Here is a 23,855-nt window from a genome sequence, read left to right on the forward strand (position 1 = left end):
CAGTAAAGGAAGTGGCTGTTTGAGCAAGATATCAGAAGCTAGTCTCAACAAATAGCTAGGTTTATACAAGAGAAGGTTGTCCGTCATAAATTCTGATCTGAAGCCATTTAGAGCTTTATAGGGCAAAACCAGCATTTTCAGTGGTTTCCAAAAAACTAGAAGGCAATGGGGTTTTTTAAAATGCACATTTAAATTTAAGATAAAAGAGTTGAGCAAATGATTTCATAATGAGATGCTACTTTAGGAAGAAGTTTTAAAACTAAACTGATAAATATTCTTTCCCCCTGCCGGATGTTAAGGGAGAGATGGGCTAATTAAAAGATTTGGCAGTAATTAGCTGAAAATGCAGACTTGGAGCCAAATAAATTAGGCAGCTGTCCTGCTATTCCAGTCTAAGAACCCAGTATAAAACTTGAAGCTGGAAGCGCAAATATAAGAGAGCCAATTATAACAGGCACATGTGTTTACGCATACAAATCCAAACGTTCAAAGCTTGTGTTTTTTCCCCCTACTGTTTTTTGTTAAAGCCCACACCAGAAAAGAGGAGTCGATTTCCCTCCCACTTATGCCTCTTTCCCCAATCAGCCAAAAATGCTTGAGCATCACAAACTGTAAGCCAAAACAGAACAAATGCCTAAATTGGCATCCAAGCATGGTGGCTGTTGAGCTGCTATCCCAATCCCAATCTCAGTGTGTATGTAGGCGCAACTTCATTCCCAGGAATGTAGTGCACATAGACCACATCTGTGCTTGGATATGTGCGCTGTTAATCTTGTGTCCTGGGCCGGGAAAGGATTTGCCTTCACAGTTAAGTATCCTACTTTAAGAGTTGGGCTCAGAAAATACCTGCATGCACAAGGGCACACATTCCCAGAAGCCAGTCCTCACTCTGCAGTCCTTTAAACTGCTGAGGTGCAATTCCCCCTCCCAATGTCTCAGAGAATATTAATCTCAGGATGGGGAAGAATTGACCTGTGGGAATGTGTGCCCCCTCTGGTAGCTGCATATTGTTCTGTGTAAATATTTTCAGTGTAGTGCAAAGGCAAGAAGCAGCAGATCCTGTCAGTTTTGAGGACCAGGGCTCCCCCCCCCCCCCGCCCCACTTTTATAAGCAAGATTTCCCTACGTGCTTCAGGAGTCCTTCGCATCTCGGGATTACCCATGTTTTATGTGCTAGTTGCATATGCACATGCAGCATTCGCTTTACAAATATCAGTGGGACCATCTATTACTAAAACTATTCCAAGATAATTAGAAAGTTATTGAAACCAAAAGAGCAGATCTTAATATAGGAGCAGTAAAGGACAGAATATATGTCGTTTTCACAGAATGCTAATAATTCACATGAGTCCTGAAAGGATCTGGGGTTCTTTGAAAGCTTTTTCTGGATGATCAAAAGTTATGTGTGATTTCTTTCTGTTTCTGAAAGCATTTCCAGCAAGAAATTAATTGAGATGCTGTTGAACCAAAGGGAAGATTAGTGAAAGAAACTTTTAAAGCAGCCCACAAAGTCATCGGAAATATTTTTTCTTTAAAACCTGAACTGGGCTATCTGTCAAGACAAGCTTGCTCTTTGTTTCAGAGAACAGGCTGTTTTGAGATGGGTTTGTTCGGGAAATATTTCTTTCCTTCTGCTGCTGCTGCTTTCCTATCTCTTAATGATCAGGAGCCTGAATCAAGGAGTCAATAGTGATTCACTCTCAGCTGTTCCGCTTGGCAACCATTATGGACCAGCCACACAAACTCAGCACCTTGCAAAGGAGGATATGCATAACTCTTGTCATTTTATGCATTGCGGCTTTGCCTGCTCCCAACACAGAACCCCATAGTAAATCATTATAACAGCGTGCATAGCCTCCTAACAGAAGATTTCTGGAGAGTGTTGGGTGATGTTTTAGTAGTGTCAGTACAATCCAAAGATCTGCTCTTGGACATTTATTTATTTGATTCTTGGAAAGATTGCATGCCCAATTATAACTCCATAATTGGGTTTATATGCTGGATGCTCAGTATTTTTAAGAAAGAAAATCTATTATCTTAGTTACAAAGTGCAAGGATTAAACAGTTGTACTGCAATGAGAGCCTGTTAATACTGCACATGGGTTCACCGACTGCCTGTTGCTTCCTTTCTGGTACCTAAAGCACAAGGGCCTATTATTAGCAAAATCAATTTTGATTGCTGTGCTCTGTGTAGATGCTTTTATTGTGATTTTCCCTTTCTTGTGTGAAAGGGGCCTCAGATTTCTAGCACAGATGGGTAATGAATAAATAGAACATCATTTACCATAGTTAACTGAGCTACCGGAAAGCTATCCCTGTTTGCAATGCAGAGTAGGTTTTCCAGGGTGCATATTTTCATGTTTGCCTTATTGATCACATGCATATGTTGGATGGTCTTGGGTCTAAAGCAGAGGATTGGGATTTAGCCTTCGGGGTTTTCTTGACCCATGACCAACTGCAGCTGCATGTTACAAACACTCGACAGCACTTTTCCCACCACACAAACCAGCTTCTTGATAGGAAGCAGTGAGGTGGCTTAGGGGAAGGGGTTGCTTAAATATTTCTTCACTCACTGCTTCTCCACACCAGGTCAGAGCCATCCATGAAGATATAACAGAATAGCACCACTTAATCACTCCTTTAATAAAAGTATCACGAGGATGTTGATATAAGCAGGTATGCTTCTAATGGTTTACTGTATCATAAATCAGAGCCAAGGTTCAATCTAGACTACCTATGTGCCGCAGAAAGGAAGATAAGCAGAGGCTACAGAGTTTATGATAGGTGGACAAAACCTCTCCTCCACTTTGCTTTGGAGAACAGCCAGAGCACGAATAACAATATTTGCAAACCCCGCAACACCTTTTATGTCTGTGGACTGGCTTTTGCTGCGTGGGTGGGAAGCTGCAATAGAAGAGTGGGAAGATTCAATAAGTAATTCATTAATGTCACTTGAGCCTAAAAGACCCCCCAGGGTTTCTTACAACAACTAAAACTGAAATATACTCAGAGTCGCAAAGTGATTTCATGTTCTTTATTCAGCTCATAGTGGTGAGGAGGAATGAATGAATGTCCCCTCAAAGTTGGCTAATTCCGGAATTCTACTGTAAGCCAATCAGGTTGTGAATTCACTTCTATCTGGAGCATGATTGGGTGGTTCCTGCCAACCAATCATACTGCTGCATTGTTCTAGGACCAATCAGACTGCTGCATTTTGGATCCTATTGTTCTAGGACCAATCAGACTGCTGCAGTTTGGATCCTATTCAACTCAGTACATAGCAAAAACACAATTCAGTAGAAATATCAATGTAATACTATTAAAAAAGAGAGTTTATAGAGCAATCTTAACTCTGTGCCTGGGGAACAGCCACTGTTGTATCCAAAGTCCTGCCAACCAGGGGAAGAAGGTGGAATTTATTTGTTGCACCAGTTTCAGGCTTGGACAGCTGAGGGGCATGAATCAGGTCCCTTATCTGGGAATGGGGCAGCATAAAGGATCTAGAAGATCCTTGGCTGGCCCATCTCTGCTTCTGCCAGTGGGAAGACCCCTGGGTAGAGGTCAGTTCTGCATTGCAGCAGAGCCTCTCCACCCCCCAGTAGCTGTCAGAGAGGTACCCACCTTTCCTTCTCCCCCACCCAGCCATCAACATCAGAGGGTTAGGATGGCTCCCCTAATAACCAGTTTAAGTCTCCTTTATGGATATGATTTTTCCCCCACTGCAAAGGCGCTCAAATTAAGCATTAACTCATCAAAACCTGCAACATTCAATGCAGTACAAAACACATCAAACAAATTCAAATAGGACAAAATAATCAGTTCAACAAGCATCAGATAAATTCAGTTACTATAATGAAATTATATATAATATAACAAGAACAGAGCTTAATCAAAATTAACAGGCAATAGTCTAATCCATACTATTGGTTGTAGCCTTGCTGCACTCCAAGAGACTGCAGCAGCCTTATTTAAATAAAGTTCAGGTGTTCTGGCTGCTAGTTTTGACAACGACTGAGTCTCAGCTACTTAGCTTGTATATGAAGCAAGATAGTGAGGCATTAATTGTTGGTGTATTTTATTTCCCTAGTGGCCCATTGTAATCTTACTGCCATTTATCACAAATGGCCCTCACCAAATGAGCTGCTCTGACTGGGCCCAGAGCTAGAATCCACTCATAGTCTACCTTGTGAAAAAATGTGTTAAGCCATCCTCAAAAGTTATCACATGCATCACAGGAAGACAGCTTCCTTAACACCCTTGCTCTGCATGTCAAAGCTTCAGTCAGCATCATGACAGCTTCTCAGCCAGCCCAGTCAACTCTTCTCCCTTTTCTTTGCAATTGTTTCTTTGCAATTATTTCCTTGCAAAATAATAATAATATAGGAGAGGGCATGAAACGCATCAAAAACCAATACATGTTTCTACTTCATCTTAAATGTTAATCCGTTGTCTGTTTGATCTCAGTGTATAATTTCTCATCCTTCTTACTTCTATGCGCTCCTTCGGTGTTGAAGGAACTAAATCCAAGGGTGCGTTGCAAAACGTATACCACAACAGCATAGTATTCGATTGATATTTCAGATTCAGGTGAGTGTCGTGACGAGTTTATTGGTTGGTGGCCATTATTCACACACTGCCTTAGGAAGGAAATGCCAAATCTGCAACAGATTTCCAGCTGAGTTAAATCTTCAGAGCAGATGTATGCTATTTATTATTTATGCTTTAGTAGCAGCTGAAGACTCTGTTGTGCCAGGCTTATTACAAGAAGTTATTTTCCGAAGAGCTAAGGTGCAGACAACAGCTAGTCCCCAATTCAGTATGCAAGGACTATACTCACACAGCAGCATACCTGACAGGGACATCATACAAGGCCACCAGCAACCCATTGCTTTTGCATAGACATCTTTATTTAGTGGTCTGCATTCCTGAAACTTGCAAAGAAACCAGGAGTGGTATCCGAATAACGTGTCCCATCAGTGCAAGGATTTACACTTGCACAACTTTTGCCCTGTCTTGCCCCACCCCTCCTGTGTATTTTCTAGGTGTTTCCCCATCTCAACTGGCCTTAGAGTCTTAACCTATGCACGCTTACTTTTTCTGGGTTCAACTTTCTAGTGGGTACATGTAGCATTGCAGGCTTGATTTTTCTCTAAGTAGGATGACAGTTCCAGTCCAAACAAGAAAGGAAAAAAAAACATAAAAGGGATCCTAGGGAAAGACAAGAGTCCCCGTGTCTACAGACTCCTTACCCTTAAAGTGGAGGGAAGCAGAAGATGCTGGCAAAACTGAGTAGGTATAAGGAATGCATCAGTCCTGTCATTAGAAAACAGCATTCATTTCAGTCCTGCTGACCGTACTTTTAGTCAATTCATCCATCTTTGACCTCAAGCAAGAGGGGGTTAAAAACTTTTAATAGAACATAGAACCAGTTTCAAATCCTCTTTTATTTATATTCTTGAAGAGGAGGAGAAGGTATTCCATAACTGAAAAGTTGCATATGCTTTGCAGAAACAAGAAAGAAATGAGAAGGAAAGGTCAATTCCACAGCACTGACGGAGCTTTTGAGCTTTTTTTAAATCACATTGTGGATAAGTATTTTGGGCTCTTTTCTAAGGTACAGGTTATTATTACTGTAAAGGAGCTGGCAGAGGGAACAAAAAACATAAAATAATTCTGTCTATTAGATCTTGTTTCTTGATTATCAGGTTCCTCGTTTTCCAGAAGAGAAGAGGCAAGTTTTCACATCTAGTCTTTGTAACAAGACATGCAGTAGTAGCAATTAGCTGTCTCCTCTCTGCTGGTCTCCATTTCTCATCTGGGCACTTGCAATTACTGGTTTTCTTATTACAATGCATCTGTCCAAGAGAGTAACGGGCACCAGCAGCCGCCCTATATAACCACCACATAGAGTCACAGTGACCATCATTTCTCAGCAAGTGACTAGTATTTATAGAAGTGTGTCTGTGATTTATCACAAGTAAATGTATAAAAGACAGTAATCTCTCCTCTGCTGGAACATTGTAAAACTGACATATGCAATAATTTTGCTCATGGTGATTACTGAGTAGATGTGTTTCTCCAGAGACGAGAATTGAGGTACCATAGAGAGTTACATAAATCTGGCAGGGCTTTGTTTCCGCAGCTTGAATGAGCCCATGGTGACTGGCTGCCTCCGGGCCACTAGTCTCTTCTTCTGTCATCCATTCTGTTCATTGTTAAAATCCTAATTTCAGAATGGGTGGGAGGCCGGAGGAGCTGTCATAAGAATCATCGTCATTTTATTTACGTTCCACATTTTACACAAACACATTGTGCTCACAAGAGATGCACAATAAACGGACAATTTAAAAACAATAGCTAAAGTAAATACAAATTATGACGCAGTTTAAAGTTTGACAATTAGCTGTTTAAACACATCAAAAGTTGGTTAACAACATCCAACACTAAGAACACAAATGTTAAACCCACATTGTGGAATCCATTCAGCAGTTCATATGAAGAGAGCTAACAAAAGATGTTAAAACTAACAAAACTGAGCTGTCCTTAGCAATAGCCTCCTGCCAAGCCAAGCCAAACACCCTTTTAAAAAGCCCTATTTGTGTCTAGATGTGCACTCACACACATTCTCACTGGGTTGACAGTCAGTAATGCATGTCGTGTTTTTTCCTTGTTGTCCCTGCTCTGAACAGCATATCAGACTGTTTACTGGGACTCACCTGCAGCAGCAATACTTGACGCAGCTGACGAAAACAGTGATAGCAGCAGATTAGTATCAAAACTAAGGCAGCTTTGCAGATAGGTTTTAAAAGGTTTCTATTATTTGGCATCTGTCAACAGCCTGGGTGTGTCAAGGGTGAGATAGGGGAAGAAAGGGAAGAAAAACTATAAACTTGTCTCATTATCATCCAGTTTACAAAAGTGCTTGCCTGTCGGCTATTCTTATTTCTTACAGTCAGGCAAGTGGCTGTTTACAAGCCTGCTCTAGGGACCTCTACTTAGATATTGTTTGGGGTACTGGTATAGTTTTTATTTTTTAAAAAAAGGTTGATGGGCTTCAGTGGTTCAGCAATTCAGGAGAGCTTTATTCCACCACTCCAAACGCCATTTTGCAGCATCTTGTTGTTTGCTGATCTGTCTCGTGATGGATTGATGTGTCTCAAATTTAAGAACTTGTGCTTGCTCACAAAGGAGGCCCAGGCTCTGGTAAAGGAACCCAGTGCGAGAAGTTAGCAGAGAAGTATGGATTTTTGCATCTGTCGACGGATGGTCTCATCCAACGTGAAATGTCATCATTATCAGAAAGGAGCAGGATCATCAGAGAAAACCTGGAAAGCGGCAAACTTGTACCAGGGGTAAGCTGTGATCCGGAGACGTGATGTGTCTGACAGAGAATCTGTGCATCACACAGACACAAAACCCAAAGAAGGAAAGAACATTTAGTGCAGTTATGACTGCCAGCTGTTTGAAAGGATGTCAGGAATGGATTGTGCAGTGGGGCTGGGCCATTTCCTTGACCTCCCTCTATCCAAGTCACAGAGACAGGGAGGAGCAGGGGCAATATAGTGACAGTGCAAATGTACAATGGAACACTGGATTGGCTTCGCCAGTGGGCTTACACCACATTGACCTTGCTGCTTCCTTGCTTCTCCCCATCTTCATCTGACTGTGCAGTAGTGACTTGGCCAGAGGGAGATCAGGCAAGAGATTCAGCCCCACCACATTCTCTGCTACTGGAATAAGTCCTCTTTCCACATTTCAGAAGATCATTTGTTCACAGCCAAAGATTCCTTTGGCACCCTAAAATTCAACCACAGTATGGCAAAAAAGCATGCTTCAAGGCATCATAGGCTTTTTTTTGCCTCCCTCACACTGATTTAGGCTACTTTAGAAACTCTCTCGGCATACTATATTTACAAAGGTCCCATGCTGAGTCAGCTGTTAATCCAGCTCTGACTATGATGAGATTATTTTTTAAAATCCAGTAGTTTGGTAACTAAGCATTTTACTTCCTGTGAAAATGTGCAATGAGGATGTTGGCGCATCCTCGGCTGATAAGGGTGGGGGCGTAGCACATGGGCCTGAAATGATGCACTAGGATTGTGAGTTTTGTCTGTGTCTCACTCCAAAGCACTGCAGTGTCAAAGTGGTTTCTAAACAAAAATTATTTAATCTTCTTCCATTAAGGATATTGTTACGGATCTCCTGAAAGAAGTTATACTTGCCAATATGGGAGGCACAAATGGGTTCCTGATTGATGGTTATCCCCAGGAGATGAAGCAAGGAGAAGAATTTGAGAGCCAGGTGAACATTTATTATTATTATTTTTTAAAGATTTTATTGGTTTACAAAAATATGTGCATTCTCACTTTTTTCAGGATGTAAAGTCTTTCCTACATATCAATTACATTTGTTACAAGACATTAATGTTGAGTACAGTATAAGGTAGGGGCGCGGGTGGCGCTGTGGCTTAAACCACAGAGCCTAGGACTTGCTGATCAGAAGGTTGGCGGTTCAAATCCCCGCGATGGGGTGAGCTCCCGTTGCTCGGTCCCTGCTCCTGCCCACCTAGCAGTTCGAAAGCACGTCAAAGTGCAAGTAGATAAATAGGTACCGCTCTGGTGGGAAGGTAAACAGCGTTTCCGTGCGCTGCTCTGGTTCGCCAGAAGCAGCTTAGTCATGCTGGCCAGAACGGTCAGGGGTCCCTTTACCTTTACCTTTACAGTACAAGGTTGGGGAAGAAGTGAGGAGAGGAAGAGGAGTGGTGAAACTTTTATTCTAGGTGAGCATTATCACATTGTGAAGGGAAAGGCTGCAGCTTAACAGCAGAGCACTCGCTTGGAATGCAAAAGGTTCCAGGTTCCATCCTTGTCTTCTCTAGGTAGGTCTGGGGAACACTTCCATTTGAAAACCCTGGAGAGCCACTGTCAGTCTGGGTAGATCAGCCTTCTCTAACCTGGTGCCATTCAGATGTTTTAGACTACAACTCCCATCTACCCACCCAGCAGGCTGGGGACCATACTGAGCATGAGAGACTGATGATCTGGTTCAGGAAAAGGCACTTTCCTATCTTCTAATTAGGGCTGCCAGGATTTTTTTCCAGCAAGGGACCTGTGCCTCGTACTGCTCTGCAACATGCCGAAATTCATAAAAATGATGTCTTAGTATGCAGATACCCTTCAGGAAAAGCTCTGCCTGCTGAACTCTTGTGTTTAATGTTCATACATTGCATATCACTTTTTATGCACACAAAATATCAATTTAGGAATGCACCGATACAAACTATTTAGAAACCGATGCATATGCAGTACAGTTTATGTTTGCCATAGAATTGTTTAAAGAAAGAAGAAACCCAGATATAAATATATAGACAAGACAGTGAGAAAAAGCACGGAGCTATTTCATTACAGATCCATATGTTTTCCATTCACATTTTGTTTTCCCTTTTGCTGATGGAGAGCTGGAACACAATAGCTCTGCTGCATCAGGGCCTTCTGATCCAGTCCTCAGGTCTCACAGTGGCCAAACAAGATGTTCATGGAAAGCCTGCAAGCAGGACCTGAGTATCCTTCCCACTTTTGTTCCCTGATAACTGGCACCAATAGCATTATCCTCCACAAATCCCTTGTCTAATCCCTTTTAAAGCCGTCCAGTAGGTAGCACATTACTTGCCAGCTACTTCAAAATACTCTAAATAATTAGCTGGGATGGGTTGAGGGGAATGACGACATACATATTCCCTCCCCCAAGCAGCTCCTTTGAGTCTTATCTCTGTGCACCTGATGCAAACTGCGCTGACGGGATTTCATTGAATCCTTTAATTAGGCAATACCAATGACGAGAGCATTATTATTATTTTTACCTTGTCATAAAGCACTTTTTGTACAAAGTACTGAAGATTAATCCTGTCATTAGAACACCAAGGGTCATGGGCTTCACTTCCTCATCTTGGCAAAAATGGCCTCTTCCCCTTAAATAAGCGGCTCCCTCCAGGATATTATTAAATTGTTCTCGTGATTGTGATGCAACATTTAAAAATATGGCATAGTTGATTCCTCAGTTCACATTAACAGTGTTATTGTGTCAGAATAACTCCTCACTAGGTCAGAGACTAATTTTTGGTACACTGGTGCCTCCTTGTGCATGAAATGAATTATGTTATCATCTGCTATATAACACTGCACGGAGAGGTGTTTTTCCATTAAAACATCATCTCAGGGCTGATTTAGATGTTGCATTTTTGCAGCTTCAAGAGTCTCTGCTTCTACACTAGCTATTTTAGTTATTATTTTCTTAAACAGCCAGCTTCCAATGCTAAATGGGCAAGCTTCTTTTGAAACAAACAGGAGTCTACAACATGGCAGGGGGTTAAGCTAGTTGGAAGAATCCTTTTACTTTACATAATATTGCACAAACTTAGAATCAACAAATTGTAGAGTTGAAAGGGACTCCAAGGGCCATCTAGTCTAACATCCTGCAATGCAGGAATCTCAACTGAAGCATCCAAGACTAATCGCCACCCAACCTCTTCTTAAAAACGTTGACTGAAGGATAGTCCACCACCTGTTGTGGGAGTCTGTTCCACTGTTGAACTGCTCTTACTGTCAGAATCTCCTTTCTTGTAACTTGAATCCAATGGTTTGGATCCTAGCTTCTGGAGCAGAACACAAGCTTGCTGCATCATTGCATGTGACAGCCCTTGAGATATTTGAAGATGGCGATCATATCTCCTCTCAGTCTCTTTTCCAGGCTAAGCATACCCAACACTCTCAAAAGGCTTGGTTTCCAGACCCTTTGTCACCTTGGTCACCCTCCTCTGCACACATTCCAGCTGGACAATATCCTTCTTAAATTGTGGTGCCCAGATTGGACCTTGTACTCCAGATAGGGTCTAAGGCAGAATAGAATGGTACTACTGTTTCCTTTGATCAGGACACTATACTTCTGTTGATGCAGCCTAGAATAGCATTAGCCTTTTTTTGCTGCTGCACAACACTGTTGATTCATGTTAGCTTATGGTCTACTAAGACCCATAGATCCTTTTCACATGTACTAGCAATCCAGCTGCCCCCATCTCATATTTGTGCAACTGGTTCCTGCTGCCTAAGTGCAGAACCTTACATTTGTCCCTATTGAAATTTAATTTGTTAGTTTTGGCCCAGTTCTCCAATCTATTAAAGTCATCTTTAATCCTGAGTGTCTTCTGTGGCATTGGCTACCCCTCCCAGTTTGGGGTCATCTGCAGATTTGATGAGTATCTGCTCAATTCCTGTTTAGATTGTTCTTGAGTCACCTGTCTCAATCTCTCCTACAAAATCCACGTGGATGTTGCATTCTGACCTCACTCCCATGAGGAAGAATGCTATGCTGTGATCAGCTCTTATATTCAGTCAATTTTCTCATTTTTTTCCCAGATTGGCGAACCATCTTTGATGCTCTGCATGGACTGCTCCTCTAAGACAATGAGCAGCCGCCTTCTGAAAAGAAGCCAGAGCAGCCAGTGCTCGGATGGCAGTGAAGAAGCCATCATGAAGAGCATCCAAAATTACTACCAAGCAATGGAGCCTGTGATCACCTATTATGAAAACAAAATTCCATTGTTTAAGGTAAACCGGCTAGGCTTTGGAACTGGACTATGGTACCTTCTTCTTCTGAATACATCCAAAAGGCTAAGAGCTAATTTACATGTGCTGTAAACTTTCCAAGAGGCCATAATCCTCTCCTAGGTTTGCACCAGGGCATATGCACCAACCACAATGTTCAGTTTGAATATTGGTTTGGCACTTTGGAAAACAGTTTTGTCATGGTCCAAAGCATTTTGGAGGCTGCCTGGTTCCTAAGAGCATATGAAGAAGCCAGTGGGATCAGGCCAAAGGCCCATCTTGTTCTCACATTGGCGAGCCAGGTGCCTCTGGGAAGCTCACAAGCAGCACCCTGAGTGCAGAAGCATCTTCCTCATTTGTGATTCCCAGCCACTGGGATCCGGAGGCGTGAGTCCCCTTCAGTACTAGAAAATGAGGAAATAGCTGTAACTTTTTTTCTTTTATGACAGAAGTGGGTAACATTTGCAAGCATGCTGGCCCACCAACGTAGAAGCAACTAGGTCTCAGGATTTTTGTGTTGGGCACTTTAGAAATAAGGGTGGTTGTTGTGTGTTTTTTAAAGAAACATCTTGTTTCTTTTTGGTAGCTCCCAACCTCTAGTATAGGGGAAGGCAGTCGCTTAGGTAACTTGGTTCCAAGTTGTGCATAGCTTTAAGAAAATCTTGAAAATGGCTCTGTGGTCTGTTAAGTAGCTCAGTACTTAATATACTCAACTGCACTGTTTAACTAAAGCACTGAATAATGCCCTATTGCAGGACTATTCAAAAAGGTCACGCACACACATTCTATCCTGAAATGAATTTCATAAAACTTAACTAAAAATAAAAACCAGGAAAGCAAGCTTTATTTTCTAGCCCACAGGGCATCTCGCGGCTACTGAGCATGCTCTTTCCTCTTCAGGCTGTTTTGTTTTTGCCCTTAGGATTTTTGTACTTCAACAGAACTGAAGGTTATCTCAAGCATGGTGCTGCTTCTCAGCAGCATTTTGACTAATCCTGTAGGCACTCACCTCCTGAATTTGCATCGGAGGGAATAATTATAGAATACCAGAATGGTTTCCTTTTTGAGGTTCAACTATCTGATGCATAAAATCTCCTTTTTTTAACAGATAAATGCAGAAGGGACACCAGAAGAGGTTTTCCTTGAAGCATGTGCTTCTGTCGATGCTTTTCTGAAAAAGGAAGGAACGGCATCATCTCTTTCCGTGTAATTGCAACGCTTTCTATCTCATGTGCACAGTCGGTGGTCATCAAAAATGCTGTCTAAAGCCACAGCTGCTGCCTTGAAAGATTAGTGCATATTGTAAACTTTGTAAAAAAAAATCAGATCTGTATAACCCATACAGTACAGTAACATTCAAGTACTGTATGTTGTCTATCATACGGTTTGCACTTTGCAGGTTAAAAAGCAGCATGGTAAACAACAACTCTAATTCCTAGAAATCATGTCTTGCATTTCACTATTACCTGGTATACTATACAGCATCCGAGTTTCCAGTTAACTGACAGTCAGCAGAACTGACAGAAATGTTTTGTTTCTGTAAATGAACAGCTCAATTCTGAGACTATTTAAGCTTGCTTTTTTTTCTTATAATGCTTGAAAAAATCTGTTTTCTGACATTTTATCTTACTGGCGGAACATGCCTGCAGTTGAGTTGCAGTCATTAACACAAAGCAGCAGAAGTTAAGAAATCTTCTGAAAAAGTGGTATCTTATTATACAATGTAGTAAGTAAAATGTTAAGCAGTTAACAAATATGATTATGGGATCAGCTGTTGTGTCAACACCAAAATGGGTACAAACAGCCTATGTACTTAAATGTGATAATGTAAGGATATTGCGGTCTGGTTAAAACAACAACAAACCAGTGCCAAATATTGCTGGTGCACTTAATGTATAAGCACTTATTGTATTTGAGTGTCAAAATACATATGTTAAGATAGCTAACATGCACCCTTTAAAGAATATGGGGGCATCACATCAGTACATGTTGTTTTCTGTAGTCTGACAAGTATTTCAACTGTAAATCTCAATTTTAGGTCTTTCATTGCCTGAGGAACATGTGAAAGAGATGTGTTTTACTCAGCCTGTGTTTATAAATCGGCAAGCACACTCTTTGCACAAAACACAATGGGTTGAGCCAAAGAAGATTGGGCAGAATGCCACTGATACAGTGATGCTCCCCTGGCTCCCCCTCCTCACTAAAAACCCCTGCACACCCTAAAATTGACTCCTGGTACAGGATGAGACATAGGGGCTCAGGGAAATTAGAGGATGTTGGTAGGGGTGCCTTGCATAAGTAGAAGTACTTTTCCACTCAAGTCAAGGTATCTCTGGACACAAGTAAAATTGATTTCACAAATAAGTAAAAATGCTGAGATTTTCTGAACAAGATAAAAACATATTTGATTTCTTCAGAATTGGCTCCTACCTTCTCCTGGACCATCTACTATTTCTTCTTGCATGATTCATCTCTGTCAACAGTTGCATTTTGAAGCAGATTTGTATTTTTCAAGCTACTTTTCTTGTACTGAAGATGTAAAACAAATAAAATGTATGGACAAATGCTAGGAGTAATAATTTTTACTTTGGTTTCATTAAACAAAAGCAACCATCCAGAGAGGGTTTTAAATATTATTACTTCATTATCCGCAGATCCTTCTGCATTTTTCAACTTGCTTTAAATTTGCACAATAAACAGCTTGCTACTCTCTGAACTATCAAGTGCACTTTTCTTTTCCCTGCAACTGTGGATGTTCCTGATTGTTTGAGCCCTTTTACAAATGTTTTCCGGATTTTTTATTAATGCAGTATTATGGCAGCTGCTGTGGGAACAAGTCAGGCATGTGGGAGCAGTTTGTCAGGACATATAAGGAAGCACAGCCCTAAACTTCATCGCAAATTTGAAGAAACTCACGTAAAACATTGATTTGCACATTGATCTCCGCTACTTATCAAAGTTTGGGGAAATGACCACAAGGTTTTAAAATTCCAAAATAGGCCACTCTTATCTTGGTTTCATTTTATCTTTCATAAACTTTCAATGTACATAAAGTTTGTTACTTCTGGATTATCAGGAAAAATATAGTCAGAAACTTAGCCCCCCACTGCCCAAAAAAGCTGATTTTAAAATCTATCAAGATCATCCAAACAAACTTAGACGAAGGTTAACTATCTATTCTATATGGCTTTGATGGGTATGCTGCTGGCTTAGACTTTCTGTAATATGCAATTTGAGCATGTACTCAGGCTTCTTAGAAAACGGGTGATGTAACAAATAAACCAATTATTTAATTAAAACAAAAGATCAACTAAGAGATTTAGTTGTGTTTCATCTATTAGTTTTCCCCAGCTGTGTTTGGCACAAATGGAATCCCACAGGAAGTGTATTAGGATGGGTCCAACATCAAATTGGCTGCCTTGCTTACAGAACACCTGCTCAGTGTGGTGGCTTACAGAACCAATCCCTTTTCTGAATGTCACGGCTGGTATGGCAACGGATTGCCCCCACATCACAAACTTTGAATGTTGCAGTGTAAAAGAATTATCAAGGCTGATGGGTTACACCATTTGCATATGTAAAAAGGACATAATTTATATTTGCATAATTAGTTATTTGTCTTTCCCAAAGCAATTTGCCTTTGCTTTTGTTAAAGAGAAAAGTGAAATACATCAGGTGTATTCTTTTCCGTTATATATATTTTGGTTTATTAAATTTCTCAAAGAATGAGATATGCTTACAGACGATGTGTTATACTGCTCAGTCATTAGAAACGGTACTGCATCATCTACTCAATATATTAAAAAAATGCTCAAGCTCCTCTAACAAAGAGTGATTACACCTAACAAACACTGTGAAAATTAACACTGTGAATAAACAAATCAAAACTGCTATCAAATGCACCAGCCAATTCTTTGTTAGTTATTTACTGCCATATTTAAGTTAAACATGTACTCGAAGTCATTCTGAAAATTCAAGTTTTTTTAAGCAAGTGGAAATCTATTACAGTTAAAATAATCATTATTTCTGAATCACAAGTTATACATGTCAAAATGATATATTAGCTAAAAATATGTAACAAATATTACAAAGCTTTTTCGATCATTGCTATATTTAGGCTAATAAAGCGTACCAAAATGCTTTTCCTTTTTACTCTGCAATTATAATACTGGGGGGAACGACTGCATCATAGCCATAGAGAAGCTACATGGAAATATTACTTATTTGCTTGATACCTTCTCCCATGTAGTCAATCCAATCCAGTGGTTTCTTAAAGACACGGTAATTCCGACATGCACCCCAATGCGCTGCTCCATTCATTTTAAAAGTATACAGCTGTGCATGAGCATTAACACATGTGCAAACCTACATCCTCCATCAAAGTGAATAGAGTAGCACATGCGCAAAAGGTCTATCTGCAAGTGGGAACAAACACGGCTCAGAACGGGTGTGTGCCAGGATCAGGGTATTTGTGCATAATCTTTGAAGAGGCTGAGTAAATAGCTGGGCAAAGGCTACACGGAGCCCCTTAAGGGGATCATATGCCCCTTAAGAGCTAAATTATATTTTCAATTCTGAATGTCGGTTCAATAGTCAAACCTCAAAAAAAAGTCACAGTAAGCATTCTATATATAAACAGACTGTATCCACATAGTTTATTTCTCACAGTTCTCCTGACAATTGAACATTATTTAAGAACATACTGTATACACAGATAAGAAGAAACATACAAAATGCTTTAAATGATGCACAACAAAATCCAGCAGTATAAAAGAATGCATGTGAACCCTTGCTCACTGCTCAGGCTAAATTTAATCACTTGTTTAAATAGTAATAAAAATACAATCTTTCATGGATCTTGTGCATACTACAAAAGAGGAAAATTATTCCCATATATGATTTATATTAGGCAGTTTTCTTTGATGAGTTGCATTAACAACTCCAAATACAGAGGCAGAAGGCTGTGTATTTTACTTTATAAGAGTTAATGTTGGGTATTAGAGACTTTTACACAGTTACTACCACTGGCACTTTTCACCATATTTTTGTACACATCACATGGTCATTTTATATAACATTACATTTAAAAATATATTTGCGTGACAATTTTATAATATTCACACACCATGAGCTGGTTAAGGAAGCAGTGCCACTGTTGCCTCCTGTAGTGCTTCACTGTTGGTAAATAAAATTTTGTTGTGGTAAAAAGAAAAAAAGAAAATGAAATGAAAGTAAAGAAACATCAACTTGATTAAGCAGCTCCAATTTTATAAAGGCCTATTACCGACCATCACAGAGACAGTGATTGTTTTAAGAATACGTTCTAGACGCAAACACTGTCTTAGGTTAAAACTCTGCCTAAAGAAGTCAGTTTTCTGTGCTGCAAACTATTTTCACAACAAAACTGCAAACTACTTAACTGTTTTTTAATGTACGCACTTCATCATCTCTGCATCTCCTAGTAGTCAAGTTCTTTGGAAATGACTAACCTTAATGTGTGCTTTCGTTTCCGGCCACACTTTTGCAACTCCTCTCTTCAGATTAAACCAACTTACACCCCCCCGCCCCCCCCCCAAACTAACACAGTGAAAAGAAAATCTCCCCCAAAAGCTTTCCGCACACTAGGAATGTTCAACCTCTGTTCAGTTATCTAGTATCATGACAGGTCAGAGAGCAGGATTTTGATGAGGGCACTCGGGACGCTCTCATGCTGAGGATGACATTCCTGGGAAAGCAAACGTCTTCCCAAGGTGGACACAGAATCATCAACAGTGCCACGGTTGGTTTTCAGAGAGGATATTAAGTTTCAGGTTGCAGATTTGCTTTCCATGTCATCTATTTGCAGGAAAGTAGTTGGGGTCAAGGTAATTATAAGTGGGGCCTTGGGACATACAGTAGTCTCTATCTAAGAACATTTCTGCTCTGTACATAGGCTCCAATCGGTGACTTTCCTTGTGAATGTCTGTTTCATGCAGACTGAAAGAAAAGGAAGAAGCATTATTTGATAAGTATGAAATTCCGCACAAAGAAATCCATGGGTGTATTCCATTTGTCAAAAATTCTCACACTAAACATTTGTCAAAAATGCCCTACAAAATATCATAATTATACCCGATGCATACAATATTTTATCCTCAGCAAATTTATATAACTTTCTGGTATGCATTTCATATCATGATTTAAATTGGGGGAGGGGGAGAAATTACATGTGATTTTAGTCCTCTACTCAGAGATCAAGACCCACTGAGAAAAGCATGCATTGGATTTCCGTCTTAAGCTTATTGTTAGTAATTGTCATAGATGCATGTTGCTTACCAGTCAGAACAAGAATCACAGAAATCCAAAGACATTTCTGGAGGGCAGTCTCGGCAGTGCCACCGAATGCCTTGAATGGGATCGATTCCACAGTTATCGCACTGAAAACAGATTCAGGAGAGAACACTCAGGAAAACCATTTCCAAAAGCAATTTCCAAAAATGTAAGTCTCTACAAGATTACAGAGGGCATCAAAAGTTGTGATTTAAGGAATATTTTCTCGCCCTCAATACTGAAAGAACACACAGGAGAATATAACTGGCTGAGAGAGAGAGGAAATAAGTTGCTGTGCCTAAGAGCCAGGGCTGTAGTGTAGGGGTGTGTGTGTGCCAGGGAGTCCATGAGCACAATTTCTGAGGCGGCATGAACCAGGCGTGACCATGCAGGCACCCCCAGCACAGCCCAACCCAGTGCCCCTCTCTGCCCACCAAGGCCACATCAGCTGGCAGGGCTCCCCCCTACACGGGCGGACAGGTGACTCAGTGCAGCCCTGCTTTGCTCCAGTGGGGGTCGCTCTGGCAGTGTGGGGCGAGGCTGGGACACACACACACTGCAACCTGGTGTGCACCCACCCTGGGTACCCGCAGTCAATGCTAAACTGCTGCCTAAGAGCTAGTCTGCATCATAAACAGTTTTCTCTAACATCTCCCCTTTCAGAATTATGAGCTAGGTTGCAATGCAACTACTATAGTTATTGGTAACTAGCTCTACAAAAAGCTCAGGATCACCTACGAACTTCATTGTTTCGTCTCTGACAATGTTCAAGGGGGAAAACTTTTTTGGAAATGTCACTGCCAGTGCAAGCTTACTTAAGATTAAATAATTGTAATAATAATGAAATTTATTACCTACCCTACACCAGCAGTTCCCGGGGCAGCTTACAACAGTCTTAGGTACAATATAACCAGTTTCTAACATGAAGGCTAGGTCCCAAAAACAGCTATAATTTCTCTCAATCTCTCTTTAGTTTTACTCATCTTGCATGGACTACTCTAAAACACTACACTTGTTCTAATCCAATGAGCCTGCCACCCAAGTTGACTAAAGGAGTGGCAGGAAAGCGTCCACTTAACCCTCCAGCTTTACTAACCTTAAAGCCTATGTGTTGCACAAAACCACTTTCGGCACGCATGTGCTGCAGTTTCTGCTTCTTCAGCTTTTTTAGCTCAAGCAGCTCTTTGTATTCTGGTAATTCTCGATATGCTACAGGGATACTTTCTTCATCCTGTTAAAGAGGAGGGAGGGAGGGGGGAGAGAATGAATAATATTAAGAATCCAAACCGTTTAAGCAGATCCACAAATGCTAAAGGAAAATAGGATTTTTTTGAGTTTTTGCTCTCTAAGACAAAATTTAAGAATAGAAATGTTAGAATGGCTTCATTACTGAAAAGACATTTCCCCCTCTCCCTCTTAAAAATTAACATGAGCTTGATTTTTAAGTTATCAGATTCATTCATCAGCTCTAAAAACACTTTGATAGCTAGGAAGAGGAGAGAAATGTGGCTGGAAAGCTTTGAAGAACTATTGAGACAGGAAGAAACAGAATGTCCCCTGAAGGCAGAGATGCAACCAAGACAGAATGAAAAATTCTAATAGGGTATTGCATGACTTCTAATGTAATCTTTGAAATGTGATAGAGAACAGATTTGTTTTCACTAAAGATAAACCTAGCAAACAAAATCCTTCAATACAGTTTTACAATCTGAGGTGCAGAATAGGAGAAAGTTTATGAGATTTATTTTTACTCTGCCTTTTGCCTTTAAAAGCCCTCAAGATGTCTCATAAAACAAAATCACATTAAACTTGGATTTGTGTGGCTTTCTTCAGCCTCCTGTTCTATGTTCCCTTCCCAGGGTAGGCAGGACAATCTCTGACCAAAGCTGCCAATTACAAAATAAAAAGTAGTCTAGGATGTACAAATGCATGGGAAGTAAGAACAGCAGTAGAAGAAAAGAGGATGAAGCAGGAAAGTAATGTTCTGAAAAAAGCCACCTGTCTTGCTGAGAGAGCCCTGAAAAACAACACACTTTGTTCTCCCCTATGGCAGAGTTCAATGGGGCTCACTCCCAAGAAAGTGCACAGAGGATCACAGCCTTGGAGATGCTGTGGAAGGTTCCACCTGTGAGGGAAGTGGAAGGCCTCCTCTGGCTCCTCACGAGGGTGGGGTAAAGCAGAAGGGATGGACTAAAGTGGCCCTAGGACTAGAGCAATGGCCTAGTTCTCTTTTTTCTTATAGAAGCAGAACATCCAGACAGAAAATAAACTAATGCCATGAATGAAAACAATGTGCCTGGTCAAGCTGGAAAGACTGCACCTAACCATTTCCAAGCTGAGAAGTTGTGGAAGATAAATTTCTTTATCTGACTACTGCTTACACTTACATACCACAGAATCAGAATCAGAATAATTATAGAGCTGTATCTGAGGGATGTGAATTCAAAGCTCTAACGCTGAGTTATCCTGCTTACCAACCACAATGAATTCTCTGGAAATCATTCATTTGGCAAGTGTTCACAAAATGAGTACAATTTCTAATGATTTCTATGGGAACGTTTCTAATCTGTGATTTATCTGATCTCTCTCCCACTCCCTCCATAGTTTCTTCCTGAAATGGCTGCAGCCAACCAGCAAGAGAGAGACAAAAGGAAAACTGGTTTGTCCACTCCCTCCTGCTCCCTGATTTATCTCCCCACTTCCTCCCTGCATGGTTTCTTCCCAAAAAACAAGTAAGGAAGTAGGCAAACTCCATCTGTCTGGATATCTGAATCTGTAGTGTGTATAGCAAGGTTTGGGCATAATTCTTTATGTTTGGATAACTGAATTTTCACAAAGGGGGTGGGCAGATAGCAGGACCTGCATGTACAAAGAAGATCTGTCCTTGTGTGTTAAATAATAATAATCACATAAGAAATGTACCAAGATGCTGAAGATTAAAGCAGAAGTATTTTCAGATCTCGCATGGGGGTTTGGAAAGGAAAGGAAAAATAAACAGATACACCTTTACCCAACACTTTTGGCACCGAAAACCTGTTGCTATTATATTGAAGAATTTCCTTTACTCAACACAGGCATTCCTTGAGCTGTCTTAACTCTCAGCACCTTCATGCATAATCATCTACTTAGAATAAAAAATATACCGATGATTCCTCCTCTGCTGCATTGCCTAAATGACTATGAAAACTTGATCTGTCATCATCTTCGTCCATATACACGGGAGGTTCATGGGATGTCATGAAAGTTGAGGGCTTGAAGAGATGTTTATTCAGAGGATGTTGCCTTCTACTGGAGGACTACAACAGAAGAACACACCATCTATGAAATGATATTAAGAAACCACCATCGTAACATTTTAACAGTATCCAATGTGTTCTCACCATTGGTTTGGGAAGCTGTATACAAACAGTGTTAGCCACAATCCATATTTATCATGTAGTTTCTTGTTAAATATTGCATTTTGATGTGCTTCCCCCAAACCAGATTCAACATGAATTGAATACCCATTAGGAAAAGGCATCCTCGCCGTGTCTCGGCCCACATCTGTGGACATTCACAGGCCATTTAGATACACATCAAACGAGTACAACAAACAAATGCTGTTTGAAATGCAGTGAAAAAGAACCACCACATGACTTATAATTTTCATTATAAAGACATTATTACAACATATGGTCAAAACACTGATGAATTCTGAAAACAAGAAATTGTTTTGCCAAAAACTGGCTGAAAATCTGATTAAGTAATTAAGTGAAATAGAACACTCCCGCTATTTACAAAATCCCACAAGTAGAACGATTTGTGTAAGTGATCAACAAGGCTCTTCAGAACCAATGCAAACAGGGTGCTTTAAACCAAAACGTTTAATAACCGGTTTAAAAACAGAATTTAAGTAACGAAGAAGGGAAAATGCCACTGTGCCAAAGCTCCACAAATCCACAGAAGGAAGGGCCTCTCAGTCATACTAGCCTAGAGGTGGAGCACCAGAGGGTGAGGAAAAGGCCTGGCTGGGCATGGTATGAAACTGTGGATCTGCTGCTCTGATATTCCACTGAATGTTCACTTTAAACCATTCATTGGATATTTAATGGTAGCAGCCAGGTTGGTGATCATCAGATTTTGGGAAGGGATTGAAAGGAAAAACCAAATACAAGTAAGCCAAAAACAGCAAGGTGGGGAAAGAAAAAAATGCCATGGATAAATTTGTCTTGGAATGGTACAGTTTTATTACACACATGAACAAGACATACAACAGTGCGCTTTAAACCATTATCTTTTAAACAAACTATGGTTTAATGTGAATACACAGAATACTGGTGACACACTGCTGAAAATTTCCCAGTCCTCTGCTTCTATACCACTAGGGAATAAGTCAGTCTGGAAAATTAATCCCCCCAGATTAACTCCGAAAATCCCCTGGTTCTATTTGTCTGCAATTTGGTGGTTTTCTTGCCCCAGAACACCTCTATGTCTGTAAATTTCAGTCTAATTGTCCACAAAACCCTAGGTAAGATGAAGTGATTCCTTTTTTAAGCCATCTGCTACAATTGTAATGGCTGACATTATGCGATACCTCTGAAGGTATCCTTCTGAAATTTGGCATGATTCATCCTTAAAAAGGGGTGATCTTGTCTCCAAATTGCATATAATTCCCCCCCCCCCAAAAAAGAGTTACTGATGTTTGGGGTTTTGTTTTTTAATCATAATAAAATGGTGTCCAGCACAAAAGCCCCTAGACCAGTCTGAATTTTGGCAGTCTTTGACCACTATGGAGAGGCTACTCTTTCTGAAAAATTCTTCCAAAGCAAGCAAACAAACAAGTAAAATGTGCTGATAAAGCACCATTCATGTTTTCCACAAATATATTTTTATCTAAACGCCAGAAACAGATGTGAAATATTCTAGCAATTACCTTTTTGGAGTAAAAATACAAGTTTGGAGTTCTGCCTGGAACTGGAATACCAGCCTTAGTCAGTTTTATAAAATACTTTTGCACTCTGCTGGCAACCTGAAAGAGTGAAAACAGATTTTTAAAAATACATATGGGCACTAATTCTAAACATTAATACCAATTAGTAAGATATGTTTTGTATTTAAAAAGGTAAAAACATGAGAGATGGATGGCAGCTGGTAATGTTACCTTAAACATTTAACAGAGGCACAGTGAACATTATCTACTTTACAAATGTGCCACTCATAAGTTCCTAGCTGCGATGCTGCCCCATACACTTAAAGCCATGCCCTCTTCCCTATTCATAAGAACACTTCGCACTCCTCTTCAAATCTGTCATCAAGAACAGCTTCATTTGCAAAGTCCTTCCAGAGCTCTGTTTGCCCACTTGTCACTCACTTTCCCAGATTGCTTCTACTCCTCCTCCCTAATCTCCTACTTAATTTTGTCTGTAACTTGTATAAAGACAGTGTCACCTCCATTTTCTAAAATATCTGCCCAATATTGCTGGTGCTTGAAAGCAATTAAATAGTGAACATACAGAGCCACAGTTGAGATACCAAAAAGTTATGGAATAAAGCATTTTAATTTGCTAAATTAGCAAAGTAAGAGGTTACAGATTATTTTTCATTCTGTCCTTCCTTCAACAAGATCAGAACAATGTACATTCAATTCAGGATCATTTAAAATATGAAATATTCTCTCTAAATTCCTATTTAATAGGATACCAATATTTTCAGATTATGAGGAAACCTATTTAATGAATGTATTGTGCCCAGGAAAAGATCTAGGACATATAAAATGTCTTAAGGGGGAAGGACTAGAAGTTCCTAATATAATGATACATTGCATTCATATCATAGGGCATTATTGGTTGCCTTACTTGTGAATCTGGTTACAAAAGAGAAAATATGGTAAGTACTATTAAATTGTACTTTGCTCTTCAGCAAAATGTGGGCTTTGGAGCTTCTTTTTGAGAAAGGTATAGAAATTTA

General features: G+C 40.2%; 3 protein-coding genes across 23 annotated transcripts in view; 2 read left to right on the forward strand and 1 right to left on the reverse strand.

Annotated features, from left to right (window-relative positions):
• Positions 1-14,164, forward strand: part of AK5 (adenylate kinase 5) — an 86,236-nt gene extending 72,072 nt beyond the window's left edge. The window contains exons 11-14 of the mRNA XM_083448432.1: positions 7,189-7,352; positions 8,185-8,301; positions 11,412-11,603; positions 12,709-14,164. Of these exons, the coding sequence (XP_083304558.1) occupies positions 7,189-7,352; positions 8,185-8,301; positions 11,412-11,603; positions 12,709-12,810 (575 nt within the window). The 3' untranslated portion in view covers positions 12,811-14,164. The remainder of the gene's footprint in view (positions 1-7,188; positions 7,353-8,184; positions 8,302-11,411; positions 11,604-12,708) is intronic.
• Positions 1-18,228, forward strand: part of ST6GALNAC3 (ST6 N-acetylgalactosaminide alpha-2,6-sialyltransferase 3) — a 643,023-nt gene extending 624,795 nt beyond the window's left edge. The window contains exon 6 of the transcript XR_014513090.1: positions 18,219-18,228. The gene's annotated coding sequence lies outside the window, so the exon portion shown is untranslated. The remainder of the gene's footprint in view (positions 1-18,218) is intronic.
• ZZZ3 (zinc finger ZZ-type containing 3) overlaps positions 16,227-23,855 on the reverse strand; it is a 38,045-nt gene continuing 30,416 nt past the window's right edge. For all 21 annotated transcript variants that reach the window (XM_083448381.1, XM_083448375.1, XM_083448391.1 and 18 more), the window contains 5 exons: positions 22,822-22,917; positions 21,053-21,205; positions 19,006-19,140; positions 17,916-18,016; positions 16,227-17,576 (listed from right to left, as the gene is read on the reverse strand). In XM_083448381.1, coding sequence (XP_083304507.1) covers positions 17,432-17,576; positions 17,916-18,016; positions 19,006-19,140; positions 21,053-21,205; positions 22,822-22,917 — 630 coding nt within the window. In that variant the 3' untranslated portion in view covers positions 16,227-17,431. The remainder of the gene's footprint in view (positions 17,577-17,915; positions 18,017-19,005; positions 19,141-21,052; positions 21,206-22,821; positions 22,918-23,855) is intronic.

This window comes from Podarcis tiliguerta, assembly GCF_965153285.1.
Source record: "Podarcis tiliguerta genome assembly, chromosome: 6".
Taxonomy (NCBI): domain Eukaryota; kingdom Metazoa; phylum Chordata; class Lepidosauria; order Squamata; family Lacertidae; genus Podarcis; species Podarcis tiliguerta.